This window comes from Ptychodera flava, chromosome 8, assembly GCF_041260155.1.
Source record: "Ptychodera flava strain L36383 chromosome 8, AS_Pfla_20210202, whole genome shotgun sequence".
Lineage (NCBI taxonomy): Eukaryota > Metazoa > Hemichordata > Enteropneusta > Ptychoderidae > Ptychodera > Ptychodera flava.
Genome location: NC_091935.1, coordinates 42,267,883 through 42,287,462, shown reverse-complemented (window position 1 = coordinate 42,287,462; position 19,580 = coordinate 42,267,883). Strand labels below are relative to the sequence as shown.

At 38.4% G+C, this 19,580-nt stretch overlaps 1 protein-coding gene across 3 annotated transcripts in view; it reads right to left on the bottom strand.

The window, feature by feature from the left end:
- The window catches only part of LOC139139382 (ankyrin repeat domain-containing protein 13C-like), a 314,195-nt gene that overhangs the window by 37,685 nt on the left and 256,930 nt on the right, over positions 1-19,580 (bottom strand). For 2 of the 3 annotated variants that reach the window (XM_070708283.1, XM_070708282.1), the window contains one exon: positions 2,171-3,168. The exons of the other annotated variant lie outside the window; for it this stretch is intronic. Coding sequence is in view for 1 of the 2 variants with exons in the window: in XM_070708282.1 (XP_070564383.1) it covers positions 3,035-3,168 (134 nt within the window). In the remaining variant the exon portion in view is untranslated. Of the gene's footprint in view, positions 1-2,170; positions 3,169-19,580 lie in introns of those variants that run through there. 3 annotated transcript variants of the gene reach the window in all.

Below are 19,580 nucleotides of genomic sequence, written 5' to 3'. Positions count from 1 at the left end.
TCTGCGTCGCATTCAATTGTTTTTCTCTCACATAATTTTATGTCTCCGCATTCAAAGTCTGCATCGCATTCAATGTTTTTTCTCTCACATATATCTCCGCATTCAAAGTCTGCGTCGCATTTAATTTTTTTCTCTTACATATGTCTCTGCATTCAAAGTCTGCGTCGCATTCAATGTTTTTTCTCTCACATATGTCTCCGCATTCAAAGTCTGCGTCGCATTCAATTGCTTCTCTCCTAGATGGGCCACAGGCGGCCCAAACACTGTCAATAAGCTTATTATGGAGTTTTTCTCAGTTTTCTCTATCAGTCCTTCTGTTTCTTCATGCTCTGACTGATCGTAGTAAATAAAAAGAAATTACTTTATAGCCTAACCTAGCCTCTTGACTCTTTATTTTACACCCCATTACAAGGACGTTTATCTCTCATATACACAAATCTTGTAATTAATTAGTCAACATGACTAATTATGTTAATCCGTGGAGTTATCAGGGATTTTATAGGTTAGTCAACATCGCGAAAGATAGGAAAGGTTACTAAAGCTCCTTTTTCATTTACATCTCTATCTTTCCAATGTTGACCAACCTTGATAAGTCCACGGATTAGCATAATTAGTCGTGTTGACTAATTAATTAGAAGATGTGTATATGAGAGATAAACATCCTTGTAATGGGGTGTAAAATAAATAAAGAGTCAAGAGGCTAGGTTAGGCTATATAGTCATTTATTTTATTTACTACGATCAGTCAGAGCATGAAGAAAAGGAGAGGGACTGACAGTGACAGAGAAAACTTAGAAAAACTCAAAATAAGCTTTATTAATAGTGATTGGGCCGCCTGTCCACGTGGATGGCCGTCGCAGTCAATGATTTTGTCACCAACAAATGAAGGCGCTGGCAAGTTTTGGTGAGCGTGACCCTAGCTCCATGACCAATGATTGCATCCGGAAAAAGTATCACTCTTTTAGTGTTCGTGATTGCGAAAAGCTCATTTTTGAAGGTAAGTGACAAAGATATTCATTGTATTGTAAGCTTATGGGGTTAATGATCTAGCCAAGGGGTACGCTGCTCACCAGTATGGACGCATACTATGGGTCCCACATGAGCGTCCAAATGTAAAATGGCAGCCCGTCCCACAACTGCCAATACATCCAGGGCTAGACGGTGGCAAGATCATTAACCCCATAAGCTTACAATACAATGAATAACTTTGTCACTTACCTTCGAAATCAATGAGCTTTACGCGATCACGAACACTGAAAGAGTGATACTTTTTCCGGATGCAATTCATGGGTCATAGAGCGAGGGTCACGCTCAAAAAAACTTGCCAGCGCCCTCATGTGTTGGTGACAAAATCACTGACTGCGACGCCCATCTAGGAGAGAAACAATTGAACGCAACGCAGACTTTAAATGCGGAGACATATGTGAGAGAGAAACAATTGAATGTGACGCAGACTTTGAATGCGGACACATATGTGAGAGAAAAACAATTGAATGCGCCGCAGCCTTTGAATGCGGAGACATATGTGAGAGAAAAACAATTGAATGCGATGCAGACTTTGAATGCGGAGACATATGTGAGAGAAAAACAATTGAATGTGACGCAGACTTTGAATGCGGAGACATAAAATTATGTGAGAGAATAAAAATTTAATGCGACGCAGACTTTAAATGCGGAGACATGTGAGAGAAAAAACATTGAATGCGACGCAGACTTTGAATGCGGAGACATATGTGAGAGAAAAAACATTGAATGCAACGCAGACTTTGAATGCGGAGACATAAAATTATGTCAGAGAAAAAACATTGAATGCGACGCAGACTTTGAATGCGAAGACATAAAATTATGTGAGAGAATAAAAATTTAATGCGACGCAGACTTTAAATGCGGAGACATATGTGAGAGAAAAACAATTGAATGCGACGCAGACTTTAAATGCGGAGAACTGGTAGTTTTGGGCCACCGTACTATGCAGCCCCTGACGTCATCAACATGTTATCATTGAATCCTATGGAGCTTGCAACATTCGATATCTGAGGCATGTAATAATAAAGCATTTGGATTGTGAGAAGAAAATGAAGCTGCTGGTTCACGATGATGATATATGAGAAACAATAAACCCATATTAAACAACAACCTGCAAACACATAACATCTTCTGGTAACTGTGCATTATTTACAGAAGAGCTAAACATGAGCAGAGCTTAATTCACATTTAATCAAGATATTTTCCACCCATGAAATAGTTTTTTTATTTATGCAGCACTATAATCATCAGATACAGTAGAATATTACAATATTTTAAATTGTGACTGCAAAAATCTCAGGAGTCCTTGAAACGCATCATCATTGTTCTGTCTATATCATCTATGATACCCTCGTGAAATGTAAGCCATCACACAGAGATACACAAGTACATACTTTTGATTTTTTTTTCAGTTAAAAAATGACAATGAATCCTGACCTATACAATTTTCTTGAAAGAATGAGCTTGGGTACTAAATTTAAAGAGCTGCTGAAATTCGTTTCTTCTGAAGTATTGGAAGGTGTCAGATGGAAGGTCAATGGAAACAGATACTTTGATGATAGCGTGTGTTCAATTCAAAGCCAGGTGTGTTGTTGAATTGTTGCTGCAAATTGTCAATATGTTATCTGAATTTTGTAAGCATCATAATTTTTAACGATTTGTGTTTGCTTCATGTGACAAAGAAACTAGGTTCTTGTGATCATTCTTATATATTAAAATATGTATTTTCATGTAAATAATCTAACAATAGTTTCCCTGTCTTTTGTTTACAGTTGGTATTGATTTATGAGTGAAGCTTGCCTTGGCACTCCTAGTTGATTACACAGTATTCTTACAGATGTGTCAACCTGGGAATAATATTCAGGAGGTAGTTTTCTAATGGGTTAAATGATATAGGTTAACTTTCACTATACTCTCACTGGACAGGTATTGCTGATGAGCCATCTGAACTGTCCAGTTAATAAGAAGACATTGTCCAAGTATTGAAACGTCTTTCTGATACCCAATTGCTAAAGGTCTGGAAACCTATTGGGATCTTCTTTATAATTCCTTGGGATATAGAACAATGATGATGGGATGTCCATGTTATTCTGAAACTCTTGAAATGTTATCTTGGCTGAGATAGTAGGCAATACTGGTATGTCTGTAAATAAATATTAAGAAATATTTACTTCATTAGGATAATGTGATCCTGGAATTTAATGATGAAGTTCAACAAATTATTTACTGACGAACAAAATCGACATTTATGGGTTTATTCTCTCTAAAAATACCGCCAATGATACGGTTTTGTTCACATTTGATCAAAATAGGTACATACTAGTATTGGTACCAAAGATCAATAATGAATGTTATTTCTATACCTTCAGTGAAGCGAAATTCTGCGTTGAAACAACAATGACAAAAACAAATAAGGTCTGCAACGAAGTTACTGGAGGTCAACTTTAGAAACCTGCATATCACCTTCTATAGCAATGGGACAAGCAGATCCTACCTACTTAAGCATATGTCAAACATAGGGCCAATGTCCCTGAAGCTACTATAGATGGTACAGAGGACATATACATAGCATAATACCTGATAAAGTGAGAGCAGAGGTCCTTTGGCAAAACTGTGTATTCTTATGGCAGGAGAACTGTTTCAGTATTGTTCATACTTACAGAGCCCCCTTTAAAGCCGCCCTTGTCAATCCCAGGATTGCGCATTAGTAGGTACTCCACCTCGTCAACATAGTATCATTTTCATTGTTTTGCGTCAAACACCTCTATATTAGTAGATTTACAAACATAAATTCACGTCGAACGTCGATGAGCACGTCGGAGAACGTACATTTTGGCATGAGGTGTTTTCACCATACTTGGTGCGTTCGAGTTACAGATTTCACCGATTCCAGCAGTGTGTCGCTTGGCATTGGATGCGGACAGTGTCCTCGACCATCTTCCCCCATATTGTCTATGCCTCGATCCAAAATTACAAGTCAATATATTGGTATGCAAAAAACTCGATCTGCATCGTTCGAATCTCTCAAATTCTTAGAAGTAATGTTTTATTAAATTTGGAAACATCGGTGTAGAAATAATATAAAATGAGTATTTCCTGAAGATTGAACCATGATCCCGACGTACTCAACCAGCCTAACGTAAAACTTTTATGAGGTCAGAAGTCAGAAAATAAGTCCAGATCATCGTGTATTACATTATTTGCCAATTTGTGTTGCGAGACTTCGTTTGAATTGTAACCAAACAAGTGACCTAGCGGCCGATATAGCTCCGCTGTGTTTTATAGAGAATAACTATTTTTTACACAAGTTGATGAAGGAGGTAGAAATCTTTGATAGCTTAATGCAGTGGCCAGAAAAAAGTGGCAAAAATAGCTGCAAAAATACACAATTGAAGATTTCATCATACTTTGAATAAATCACAGTGGATCATCCCTAAGAATATGTCAACCAAAGCTATCTGATGAGTAGTTTTTTGAGAATAACCTGTACTCCACAAGAACAAGTTGCGAGAAATGGATGCAATGTTCCATATAAACGTTACAATGATAATGCTAAGCAGGAACTGATTAATTTATAATGTTTACTTGTCATGATTTGAAAGACTTTTACGCATTTTCCTTCTTTTATTGAATTTATGCCTCTGCATTGATTGCTATATTGCCCGTCTTTAGATTTTTCTTTTGATTGTCGTGTTTGTTGTGCAGATTTGTTATTGTTTGAATATTTTTACATATTATTTGTTGTATTTGCACAGTTAACGCATAAAATTGTCGCTTGTTTAGAATGTTTTATATATTGAAAACTTTGTGTTTGATATTTATTATTGACTTTTGTCATTTGTATAAAAGTGGTTCATCACTCAACATGTATGAAATGCAATATTTCATTGCTATTGTAGATGAAAACGTGAGCAACAATTCATTGGATATGCCACGAAAATTACATTATAGTAATTCCACCGATAGATGAAGTGAATTAAGTACAGAAGCAAACAAAATTCGCTGCCAATATAATGCTTTAGGGTCCATATACTGTCAGTAGCACGAACTCATGTTTTCGTCTGGTTTGTGCATTCCCAGTGTCACACGTCGGCGGCGGTGGCCTCCTGAGCAGTAAACTTACGCGTGATATTAGTTTTTAGACCGTCCCAAATTATTTGGCACAATATAGTGTTATGTGCAGTGCTGAATCGATGAAGGGGCTGTTAACTCAAAGGATAAAGAATAGTAATATGTTGAACAAGTGACATCCTCGCCTTAGCTTTTTTGTCGCCGAAACACCTCCACCACATGAACTCATAAAGATAAGTTGGAAAGAAGTCTGAAGATGTGAAGACCACCAAGGTTCCCTTGGCATGCATCCACATGCCTTCCAAGGTGTTGGTGTGGGCGAAGGTTTGAGGATCCACAAATGAAGACAATGATTAGTGGTGAAATGAAAGAACCGAAAAGACTTGGACAACGATGAACAAGCCCCCACCCCCACCCCTGCCTTTCATCAGAATAATACTGGAACCTGGAGGAACAAATCGATAAAGCATTGATATTACGCCGGTCAATAGAAATTAAAAAGCAAGCACAAATATTGTGCGACCAATGACTCCAAACACAAAATGTCTGTCACTGTGTCGACCCAAGCTGTATTTAGACTTCTGGAACTTGAATTCAATATAGATATTTTTTAACATTCGTCGATTCATAAATTTCCATTTACAGTCGGGCCAAAAATCTATTGGGAGGCATGATCGCAAAGATAAAGGAAACAAATTTCTGGACAAAAATTATTCCAATCAATAACAGAGTTTGAACTAGTGTACAGGTGTGATTTTTGGTCTGTAGAAGAAGTAATGCAAATGAAACATATAAAGTTCTTTTGGTTGTCATATTGATTATTACCTGCATTTGAATGAACTCTGAATTCTGTTACATAACAGTTTGCAGTCTTTGGCTAGTGCTGTATTGAAAAGGGGTCAATATGGCCATTGCCGACGGGGTCCGAGTTTGTACATGACAACAAATTTGATGAATAAAACGTGAGAGGGGACATATTGTACCTGGAATGAGACTGAATTATTGCCGCGATCACATGAACTAACTAACCCTAACCCTAAAAAGTCTGTGATGGTCTTCATTTGCTTGATTTTTTGTCGGGTGAAGCACAGCGGGAGCCAGAAATTGGGGTTAGCTGACCAAATTGTCGGAACTCCGCTCTCTTACGCTTGCTCCGTTCTGACAATTTGGTCAGCTAACCCCAATTCCTGGTCTCCACTGTACTTCACCTGACACAAAAACTAAGCAGTCAGAAATTGTGACAGTGATTTGAAGAAAGTGAAAATTTACTTTATTTTAACTTTATTAGTTAGTCAGTCAGTGCCGCAATCACGGGGCGTCTGTGTTTTGTGTACGGTGGTTTTAACGTCATCAGTTTGTGGCTATACCACTTGTAAAATGATGCCGAGAATGACAAAAGTAAGTAAGGTCTGAAACTTTAGGTACTGGAGGTCAACTTAAGCAACATGCATAGCAGATCTAGAGGAATGTTTCAACTCAGTCCCTCTTAGTTTGAGCAGGTCTGCCAATATGTAAAGTTCATGAACGATGACAGGAAATGACTCATAAGCTGTTTCAGTTACTGCCACCACTCCTAAACATAATAGGTACACTGCATACAAATAGGTTAAAGGTCATAAACTTCTTATTCACTTTGCAGTAATATGCACAAAGGAATCATCTGAACAAGACATTATGTAATTGAAGAAGGACATCTTGTCAAAATGTTTCAGCCGAGCCTGAATATCAACAAGTCATTGACAATGACATAGTCCCCCTTGTAATAGGAGTATTGGCTCGCTCAAAATTAGATATGTGCATAATTGATGAGGTAAAATATGTTGCGTCATAAGGTCTCCCATCATACCAAATATGAAGGGTGTAGCACTTGTGGTTACTGACTTATGGACAAATATGTATATTTGAGGTCAAAGGTCACCAAGGTTTCGTGACATTTTGTCAAAGTGTCTGAGATATCTGCGTGAACGGATGGACTCACGGATGCACTCAAGGACTGACATGACCCAATCTACCGGTATAAGCCCCTGGACTTTATCTTCATCCGTGGGGACTAAAAACTGTCACTGCATCCTTTTTGCAATATGAATGTGATGAGAAACTAAATTTTTATTTTTCTTGGCCTTATACATGGGAGTCTATGGAGGTGTAAACTAAAAAGTCCTCTAACACGGCCAAATTTGATCGCATTGTGAAAGAAATCGACGTGCATCTGTATGAGGTAGGGTACTATGTTTGTGCAAAGTTTGAAAGAAATTGACCAGGGCATGTCTGAGATATCTGCGTGAATGGATGGACGCACACATGGACGCACGCACGCACGCACGCACGCACGCACAGACATGACCAAACCTATAAGTCCCCCCGGACGGTGTCCGTGGGGACTAAAAATAGAATTACAGTAAGTATCTCTTAAACCTTGTGCAGGTGCACTTTGACAAGTCATAATACAATGAAATTCATCTCCAAAATCACTTTTGCACAAAGTACAAAGTCTAAGATGTCCGAGAATTTTCTTATAATGACCGACTTCCACTGGGAAAATATGATTTGAAATTCTTGTTTTTGTTAATGCTATTCTATCAAAAGGATTTTGTACAAAAGACAGATACTTCTCATATTTGAAAACAGTTTTAATTTTACAATAAATACACCCGTGGCCACTTTAGTGTTGATTAAGCCTGTCTGCAGCAAGCAGAAATTCTGTTTGTATAAGGGAGCATTCGTTATTTACGGGGAGGGGGGGGTTGGTGGAAATCAGGGGGGGGGTTGACTTTTACAAAACCGCTTTTTAGGGGGGGTCAAATTTTACAATCAATGATTGAAGGGGGGGTCAAATTTTACAAAGGTTTGTATTGAGTTATGGAAAACAAAATTGACTTTGGAATTTCACCGAAATGTTGCTTGTGTAACCGATGTTTCGAGACGGCAGAATAATAACCGACCGAAGCTCAGCCAAATTTATTTCTCTGGCAGGGCCAACAAGTCCGAGACTGGCGTTAACCTCTCTAGAGCAGCAACGGAGCATGTAGCCCTGAGTACAGGTCTGTCCCTTACGAAAATAGTCTGTAGATATTCTATTGAACTCTGATATTCTATAGAAATTCTGTATATTTTATGGAAATCTGATGGAAATATGCTTCTATTGAAATTCAATTGAAAATTTTCAATACAATTCTGTAGAAAAATTTAAATTTTATAAAATTTTAATGTGTATAGAAACTTTAAATTCTATTGAAGTTTGCTGATAATTTTCTGTAGAAAATCTGCAGAAATTAAACATATTTTTTATGGAATTTTTCGATTCCATAGCTTTTGTGGAAATTTTTTTTCTGTTTTTTCCCACAGTTTACACTGTTTCAGACTTAAGTTAATGTTTTTGCATGTTGGCATGAGCTTTGATAAGAACTCAGTGACATATATATAGCTGGTTTCAATATGGAAAAGGTAGTGACATTTACTATGGAGAGTTCTAAGCACATTCTCGTGTACCCTTTAATTCTGAAAAGCTATTTTCATTTACACACATGTGCCAGGAAAATGTATACAGTTTCAATTGTACCTTGCCATTGCTTTTGTACATTTCATGACTGTACACAGACCAACCAGACTCTCTTTGTTAGATCCTAGGTCAAGTGAGCTGACCTGTGCCTTTACTTTGTTATGCAAATAGTTTCCTGCCTTTACAATGGGCTGATTACATAATAGTGTAGCCACGCATTATTCATTTGAACTTTAGGCAGTCCACAGTGCACATGGCTCTTATGAAAAGTACTAAAGTTCAACTCCAAATTGCATGGAACATTAGGATCCAAGGTCCATTAGCAAGATTCTAACAGTGTTATGGAGAAGGGAGCTCACTAATATGTCACAACTGTAAGGATCCACATTGCAGCATCAACTGAAATTTACGTGAGTTAAGATACACAACACTTTAATTATGCACTTGGCTGCGGTCAAAACTGCTGGACTGGAGAGGTAGGCCTTGCATTCATATGTGTAGGTTGCCTTATATTTTGTAGTCCCTGTATGTTTCATCAAGTTTTGATCGATTGTTAATCATAATTCGTATAGGAAATACCACGAGTTGGAGTGGGTTTACAATGGAAACCGTACAGTTGCGGTCAGAAGCTTGTAAATGTCACGAGGCCGTAGGCCGAGTGACATTTACAAGCTTCTGACCGCAACTGTACGGTTTCCATTGTAAATCCACGACAACGAGTGGTATTCCGACTTATACCACGAATTTTCGGGTGTTTTGGCACTGTCAGAATCGAGATCGTAGCTCTAGTTCGCATGCATTACGTCACATCCGCATTTACTTGGTGTTGAATAGGTAAATAACATCTGTGACGAGCGATTAGCAGAAATTCCCTTGTGGAGTAATGGAGACAGTAGACACTCATTGAACGAGAGGTCTCGGGTTCGAATTCTAGCACGGCTCTTTGATGTTTTTTTCAAGTGAAAGAATGTTTCCTCATTATATCAACAGTTCACCTATACATACACTTGAACGTTTGAAGTCAAAAAGTGTGGGTTTACAAGAAAAGTGTGCGGTTTACATTGTAAACCCACACTTGCAAACAAAAGACTTTGTAACACCAAACAGTTTCAAACAAAAGACTTCCCGGAGGCAGAGTCGGTTATAGAAAATAAGAAGTATGGTTGAAACAATGGGCACGAGGCAATGAGTGGTATAATTTTAGAAATAAACTACATGTTTATAATTTACTTGCTGACTGATTTTTTGTGAGTTTTGCAGGGCACCATTTTACTACTGGTATAGCCACAAACTGATGACGTCAAAATCGCCGTACACAAAACACAGACGCCCCGTATTTGCGGCACTGACTAACTAATAAGATTAAAATAATATAAATGTGCACTTTCTTCAAATCACTGTCACAATTTCCGACTGCTTAGTTTTTGTATCGGGTGAAGTACAGTGGGGGCCAGGAATTGGGGTTAGCTGACCAAATTGTCGGAACGGAGCGAGCGAAGCGAGCGGCGGAAGTTCCGACAATTTGGTCAGCTAACCCCAATTCCTGGCTCCCACTGTGCTTCACCCGACACAAAATCAAGCAAATGAAGACCATCACAGACTTTTTAGGGTTAGGGTAAGTTAGTTCATGTGATCGCGGCAATACTTCCGTCTCATTCCAGGTACAATATGTCCTCTCTCACGTTTTATTCAGCAAATTTCTTATCATGTACAAACTGACCCGACGGCAATGGCCATATTGACCCCTTTTCAATACCGCACTTGCCAAAGATGGCATCATCTTACGTAACAGAAACCAGCGTACATTGAAATGCAAATAGCAATCGATATGACGGCCCCAAAAAACTTTCTCTGCTTTCATTTGCATACTTTTCTGACACACTAAAATTCACACCTGCATGGTTTCACCGTACACTATAAAAAGCCGGCATAGGCTGCACACTGTCTCTTGCTGGCTGCTTTGCTGCTATCAGAAATATTAGACGAACCTGATAGCTTTCACTATTTTTTCACTATAATTTCAAAGGCATACAATATACGTAAGTCAAACAGTAATAATATTCGTCACCAGGATTTTGTTTTATACTCAATAATGCACTCTCTAATATGCACTCCTGGCGCTGTAATGTTTCATGCATTCCTATCTTTTCTCTTTTAGATACACCATGGCACAGCGTGCAGTGTTGGGAGCAATCGGTTGTTCTTTTCCGTTATTCGTGATTTATTTCTTCAAGTCACGCCGGATGAACAAACCGCTGTAGAATGGTGTCAAAAGAATGGCCTGTTACACAAGAGGCGCAACTGTCAGTGCGGCAGAGATATGAGGTTGCGTCGCCGGAGTGGCCGGGATACATGCCATTGGTGCTGTCCCGACCGCTCTTGCGGCGCGGCTATTTCAGTCCGCACTGACAGTTGGTTTCATTTATGCCATTTACCTTTTGTCACCATTCTACAGTTGATGTATTTTTGGTGTTTTAAGTTTTCAGTTACTGATACTTCTTTTCAGTTGTCCATCTCTTCAAATCTGTTGTGGATTGGTTTAATTTCTGTCGTGAGATTTGTTTTCTTATCTTCGCGATCATGCCTCCGAACAGGTTGGTGGCCCCGGCTGTATTGTGGAAATTGATGAATCTAAGTTCGGAAAGTCCAAATACAGTCGGGGTCGACACCGTGATGGACACTGGGTCTTTGGAGGCATCGATCGCGATTCTTCAGCTTGCTTTCTCATTTCTGTGACCGGCGTGATGCGAATACCTTAATTCCTTTGATTTATCGATTTGTTCGTCCAGGTTCTACTATTATTTCTGATGAATGGAGGGCTTATTCTTCGTTGTCCAGGTCTCCTCAGTTCTCTCATTTGACCGTTAATCATTCTCTTCATTTTGTGGATCCTCAAACCTTCGCCCACACCAACACCGTGGAAGGCATGTGGATGCATGCCAAGCGAAGGGTGGGGTACACATCTTCAGATTTATTTCCAACTTATCTTTATGAGTTTATGTGGCGGAAGCGTTTCGGCGATAAAGCTCACGCGTGGATGTCACTTGTTCACATATTTCAGTTCTTTATCCTTTCAGTTAACAGCCCCTTCATCGACCCTACACTGCACTTTAAACAGCTAGCGTATTGTGCCAAAGTTTTCAGATGGTGTCAAAACTAAAACGACAAAGTCAACAGTTCAGGAGGCCACTAACGTCGATGTGATGTGTGACACTGGTAATGCACAAACCACATGAAGAAATGAGTTCATACTACTGACAATATGGACGCTACATCATATTGGTAGCGGATTTTGTCTACTTCTGTACTTCATGCACTTCGTCAATTGGTAGAAAACCGAAGTAACAAGCCCCTGATAGTGACTGTATGGACCGTGCATTGTGACATTGACAGCCAATTTATTTTTCGCTTCAGTACTGAATTGACTTCGTCATTTGGCGGAATTTTATAATGTAATTGTCGTAGTATGTTTCACGAATTGTTCTTCACATTTTCATCCACAATAGGAATGAAATATTGCATTTCACATATGCTGATGAACATCTTTTATATAAAGTATATTATGCCAAAAATGGAACACATATCTTTTATATTGTAAAAAAAAGGCAGCAAACAATTCAACAATAAATATCAAACACACATGTAACAATAAATAAAGTATCTTAAAGAAGCTACAGTTTTTCAATAACTGTGTGAATACACCAAATAATATGGGAAAAAAATCACAAAGACGAAAATAAAAAAAAATCAACACAAACAATAAAGAAACGAATACACTACCATGAATTCAATAAAAGAAAGAAAATACGTAAATGAATTTAAATGTGCATTAAATGTGAACATTATAAATTAACCAGTTCCTGTTCACCATTATCATACTAATGTTTATATTAAACATTGCATCCCCTTCCTGCAACTTGTTCTCGTGGAGTACAGGTTGTAGGTATAGTGTTTCACATGCTGAAGGTCCTGGGTTCGAGTCCCGGCGGTAGCATAAGATGTTATAAAAATATACTAACTTTATAATTAATGCTTTCTCTCTCTCGCTAATCAACTGTTTCTTCCACATAGGTGTATAGATGGCTGAAGAAGATATAGACATAGACATAGATAGAGTTGAGATAGTAGTAGAATTAGAGAGAGCATAGACAGCAATAGTGAAAATTGGGACCCTTCTTTTCAATCATTTCCCCCTAAGTTTCCAAGCCCCCATTCCTAACTCTTACCCCCAAAATAATTTATCGCCCCTTTTAGAACGTAACCTTTGACCTCATTTCCATAAGTACGCACATCTTTGACGTCATCAGTTTGTGGCTATACCAGTTGTAAAATGGTGCCGTTTGCAGTAATTCATTGCATTGGTATCTATGGCAATATCATAAGGTGGTATTCCTTACTGAATAAAAGTTTAACACATATTGCTGTCATACTTTCTAAGAGTTTGAACTCATATAAGACAAACAAACTTCTGTAAAAGAGTGCAGAAATTAAATATAGTTTTACAGAAATTCTACATAAAAATTCTGTAGAATGTGGTAGAAATTCAATATAGTGCTACAGATATACTGTAGAACGTGTATTGAATTTACATAGAAATTCTGTAAATTCTACAGAAAAGATACAGAAATTCTGTTGAATATCTACAGAAAAAGGGGGCCAAAACTCCATTAAACTCCGTTAATTTCGATATAGGTTCAGTAGAATTTCTGTAGAAATTCTATATCACTTAAATTGAATTTTGTCATCAATTTCAATAGAATTTCTACAGACAATTTTCATAAGGGGTGTGTTCCTGGCGTATACGGCCTCCACCACAGCCCTGCAAAGGTCTGTGGAGACAACTGGGGTCTCTGCAGCGAGATTCAAAATGGGGATCTCCATGGGTAAACAACTTGTCAAGTATGTTATGTTTCAGAAAATGAGCGGTTTTGGACGTTAGGAGAAGTCAATCGCATCTTTTCTGGGATTGGTTAGGAGGTAAAGGTAGGCAGGGAAAGGATTTTGCCCCAATAGAGCAGAATTTCGGCCAAAAAGACCCTTTAGTCTTCATTGCGGTCCAGATCCAGGCCGCAGAGACCTCAAGTCTGTTCAAAGACCATTGCAGGGCTTTGGTAAGGCCATATAATGCTGGGAACACACGTGCACACACCTGTACGCAGGGCTACACAGCATGGGGCATGAAATGAGGAACCAACACACAGTCATATAATGTAACAAACAACTTCTGTATATTACTATATTGTGTCAAATATCGGGGTCTACATATAAAATAGTAAAACCGTACTTCAAAACTATAAATATTACTCCATGGTAACAGTAACCGTACTGATCGACCTCCCGACGGCAGGAGTCGAACACAATTTCAGAACAAAACTCCGTTCAAACCCTTTCTAAATGCTTAACCATTTCTATGGAAAACTTAACGTTACCGCAGAGGTACCTCAGACTTGACCACGCGGCTGGGAAACACAAATAGTTCACATGCGACTTAAACTAATGTTCGATGATGAGCACAATTGTAAGTCCCGTGTAATGTCTGCACATGAAAGTCGGCGACAACACACGCAATTCACTGCTAAGCAGCGTCCAGTTCAGCTACCTCGGGAGCAGCCATCGTAGATCTTTTGTTTACTTCCGGTCGGGACATGCCAAACTAATCTGAAGTCTTCCTCTGCTAACTCCGCGCATCGACAAAAGTTCAATGGAACGATCATAAATAATGTTCTCATGACAATCTCAGACATCTGACTGAACTCATAAACGGAATAAAGTTCACAGTTAACACACAATTTGCTGCAGAAAGATCAGCTTTCAACTTGTGGTGATATTACAACCCTTTTCAGAATTAGAGCGCGAAGCCACTGCAGTGAACTGCAATAAAACTGCTTACACTAATTAGTTTCAGCTGTAGCCGTGGCCACTTTGGTGTTGAACAAGGCTACTTGATAAAGACAAAAAAGTGTGCTTGTACAAAGGCAAAACTAGCTCTGTCTGAGGCTCGAGTTGTAAATAAGAGTTTACGATTGGCACCCTGTGTTCAAGATTAAGATACAATGTAACATTACCATGCACTGGTCCATGTACAAATCTTTTTTATTTCAACTTCCCCAGACAAACTGTCTGCATGGGACATACAATGTTGTCGACTTTGCCAGCTGGCTACAGCTGAAACTAATTAGTGTGAGCAGTTTTATTGCAGTTCACTGCAGTGGCTTCGCGCTCTAATTCTGAAAAGGGTTGTATCATCTTAGCGTGCCAGTGCGTATATTGCAAATATACGGCACGGCTTTCACTTGTGTGAGCAATGTTCGTTCCATCAACTAAAGTAGAGGATGGCGTAGGGTTTAAATAAACAGTCCGATCCGCATAAAATTCGATCTCTGCCACTCACCGGTTTCTTTACATATCTGCTGACTTGAGTAAGACTCAAATAGAGTAAAGAGCACACGCTGACACTCAAACCTTCCAGTGCCAGTGCAGCATGCAATGTAAAACACTCTCTGGAAAGTTTCCGTCTTGGACTTCCTAGGTATACAGTGATAACACACAAGAACTCCCAGGCAAAATAGAAAATACACAGGTCCTCCATACATAATCTATGAGAAGCTATGAATAATTTCTTTTAAATACAAAACTAGCTAAATCTGTGTATTTATAGACTCTTGATTATTGATATTAATGTACTTGATAAGACTAGGGTAGTTACCAGTGCATGTGTGAGCAAGAAATTTGATTTTGGAATTTCACCGAATTGTTAATTCACTATCTTGTCAGAGGAAACTATGAATAATTTTTTTCCATTACAAAACTAGTTAAATCTGTGTATTTATGTACGCTTGATTATTGATATTAATTTACTTGATTAGACTAGGGTGGTAACAAGTGGATGTTTGTGCAAAAAATTTGATTTTGGAATGTCACCGAAATGTTGATTCACTATCTTGTCTATGAGGAAACTATGAATAATTTTTTCCAATATAAAACTAGGTAAATCTGTGTATTTATGTACTCTTGATTATTGATATTAGTGTACTTGATTAGACTAGAGCGATTACAAGTTCATGTGTGTGCAAAAAATTTGATTTTGGCATTTCACCAAAAATGTTGATTCTCTAGTATGTGAGGAAACTTTTTCAGCCCGGGCCACAGGGTGCGAAGGGTTAATGAATCAAATCTGATGAAATTTTTTTTCATGGGGGGGGGGGGGGTCACATTTTACAATTGATGAATTGAGGGGGGGTCAAATTTTAGAAATTTGATTTGGAGGGGGGGTCGCTTTTTACGTTTCATTTGTCGCTCAAATTCCACCAACCCCCCCCCTCCCCGTAAATAACGAATGCTCCCTAAACGAAACAAAGTGGTGATCGGTGTAATAAATGTAAGGTTCACTATCGGCACCCAACTGTTAGGATTGAGATAACGTTCTACTAAAATGTCTCGCCTGCCCAATTCAAATCGATCACAACACTGCACTGTAGACATGCTGTAAGTCTGCACTCCGACGATGAACATCAATAACAACGGTCGCTAATATCATAGGGGCAAATACTTCAGTGAGGACGTAGCAAGCTTGATTGTTCAAAATATAAGAGATTGTGGTGGCAATCCGGCACCTAGCGAGGTATCACGAGGAGCTTACAAAGAAACAAGCAAGCGTTTTAAGATAAGCGTGGAGGGAGCCAGAAAGCTGAGTTTGGAAGAGATATACATGTATCAGGACAAGTTCCCTTCAACCGGGATGAGAAAAGTGTCATTCATGGTTACACACATGTGAATACATGTACATTTAAAATGCTACCCCGACTGTACTTAACTCTTTCCCTTTCTCTCGTACCAAGTGAAATTGGAGTACGTTTATTCACGGTTTGTAGGAAAGAAACATGGCTTAGTGCAACTGAATGTTTATTTCGAAAGTTTTGCAGTCAAGACGGGCAATGTCTGTAATTTAATCACTAACATTTTCAAAGTGGCATTTCCTCAATTCCCGCGTCTGAACAAAGTCTGAACACGACACTTGCGATACACGCTGTAGTATTGTTTGTATTCACCCTTTCACTGCAATATTGAAATCGGCACAAAATGTGTGATGTTCTGTAACACTGACTACATTTGAAACACATAAATTTTAGCAGATACTGAGTACTGATAGGGCAAATGCTGTGGTCAACATCATTTGTATACAGTGTATTTTATAATCACTCCGTAATTTCAGGCTAATCGGCGTGTCCACGGGGTACGATAGTAGGATCATTATCACCACTGATACAGGGTAAAGTAATCGTTTTATCACCCTTCTGCAGACAGAAATTCTGCTTGTACCAGACAGGCTCGATCAACACTAAAGTGGCTACGGGTGTATTTAGTTTCTCGTTACTTTCTATGGCTTTCTTCCAGACGTCAACAAACTTTGCTTTCAAGGAATGTTTTACTGTCCTAATAACTGTGGACAATTTACAATTCTCTCTCATTAAGTGCGAACAATCACAGAATGCAAAGACAGATTTAACAAAGTCTAAAAATGTAGATTGACCCTTCTCATGCAATTTATTTTCAAGTTCAAATGCTACGGCAAGGAGGATATATGGATATATGGTATATGATATATCCTCCAAGGATATATGTTGACACTGTCATATTTGTCGCCATAGGAAACCACATTATGAAAAAAAATGATACATCATAACTTCATTAATATAACATAGGGCCAATGTCCCTGAAGCTACTATAGATACTGTATGAAATTATCTCACTAAGGTCATCCTAGAGATCTGTATACCAAATATTAAAGCTGTCTGACCAGCGGTTTTGATAAAACAAGTCATCATTGATGACACAGTCCCCACTTGTTAATAATGGGTACTTTGATTACATGTCCTCAGAGAGGATAGAGTCCTCTTCATTAATTAGGTCTGTGATAAGAATACTTTGATACAGCTGGCGCTCAATGGCCAAGAATGAGTTCCATGGTGACGAAAACATAAAACCAATGTAGGCCACCATCCTAAAGTTCATAAAATGAGTCAACTAGGAATTAATCAACAGGATGTTGCAAAACATTTTTGCATACAATTCTAACACTTAACAGATTATCACTGGTACCATATTTCATAAAGTTTGATGCAGTATTTACAACACTATGAGATCAACATCTGTATCAAGTTTCATCACATTTGACGTTGTATTAATTTGTGGCTATATCACCCTAATTAGGAAAGTTCATTACTTATGCAATTACAAATTAATTAAAATGACACTGATAATGTCTTTTTCAATGTTAAAGCAATGTGAGCTTAACATCGGTTAACATCTGTATAAAGTTTCATGAATTTGATGCAGTACATATTTCTTGACATATCAGCCTACTTACGAAACTTCAATAATTGACATGTTACTGCTACATGACGTGAAACAAATTGACGAGCATATGTATGAAATAGGTCAATGTCAACTTTGAATGATACTGGTGGAAATATGTCTGAGTTATAGTTCTGTACATGAAAACATCGTAATAAAATGGCTGCCTAGCGACCATATTGGATCGTATCACAAAAAAAAAATCGACGTAGATATGTATGACATAGGTCAATGTCCTTGTACCAACTTGAAATAAAATCAGTTCAGATATGCCTGAGTTATGCCTCTGTATATGAAAAAATCGTAACAAAATGACCACACAGCAGCCATATTGGATCGTATCACAAAACAAATTGACGTGCATATCTATGACATTGGTCAATGTCCTTGTACCAACTTTGAATAAAATCGGTTGAGATATGCCTGAGTTATGCCTCTGTATATGAAAAAATATTAATAAAATGGCCGCCTAGCGGCCATATTGGATTGTATCACAAAACAAATCGACGTGCATATCTATGAAATTGGTCAATGTCCTTGTAGCAATGTTGAATAAAATCGGTTGAAACATGTCTGAGTTGTAGCTCTGTACATGAAAAAATCATAATAAAATGGCCGTCTGGCGGCCATATTGGATCGTATCACAAAAAAAATTGACGTGCATATCTATGACATTGGTCAATGTCTTTGTACCAACTTTAAATAAAATCAGTTGAAACATGTCTGAGTTATGGCTCTGTACATGAAAAAATCGTAATAAAATGGCCGCCTGGCGGCCATATTGGATCGTATCACAAAGAAAATTGACGTGCATATCTATGACATTGGTCAATGTCCTTGTACCAACGTTGAATAAAATTGGGTGTAACATGTCTGAGTTATGACTCTGTACATGAAAAAATCATAATAAAATCATAATAAAATGGCCACCTGGCGGCCATATTGGATCGTATCCCAAAACAAATCAACGTGCACCTGTATGACACTCAAGTGTCAAGATTTTCGGCTAGTACACGCAAATCGACAATGCAACGGCCATTCTTCCATTCTCCGGTAGGTCTACTACAGACACTATCAATGGGATTATAACGACGACCTCCTCTTGTATAGCGAATCAGACGTCACACTTCTGACTTACGCTGTACAGGCTATGGTCATGTTGCATTTTTTTATCTCTTTGCTGAATTCTCGTACCTTCCAGCGTGTTTTGAAGGCACGCTGAACATTTTCTTTGCGCGATTTTCCTTTACCTGCAGACGACATTTTGTACAACGCAAAAATGTTTGGAACGTCACTATGCCACGTGGTAACTATGGATACATTTCTGCACGGAAATCAGTGCAGTACGCTTATATTTTTCCGATCGTACATCCTTAAACACAACATATGCATAGTTCCATGCTAATTTTTTTGTAAAACAGTGTGTCAGCTGCACTGCAAACTTCTGCCTTCCAACTCGCTCATCATATTCACTTATACAAATTTCATCAATATTTTGATATATGGTAATCAAATGATCCTTAGAACTTAAAATCCAATTTGATACCTGGTATCTGACATGTAACTCTCAATTGATGAGGTAGCATTATTTTCCAACTGATCCACTGTACAGTATTTTTGTCCACTCTCCC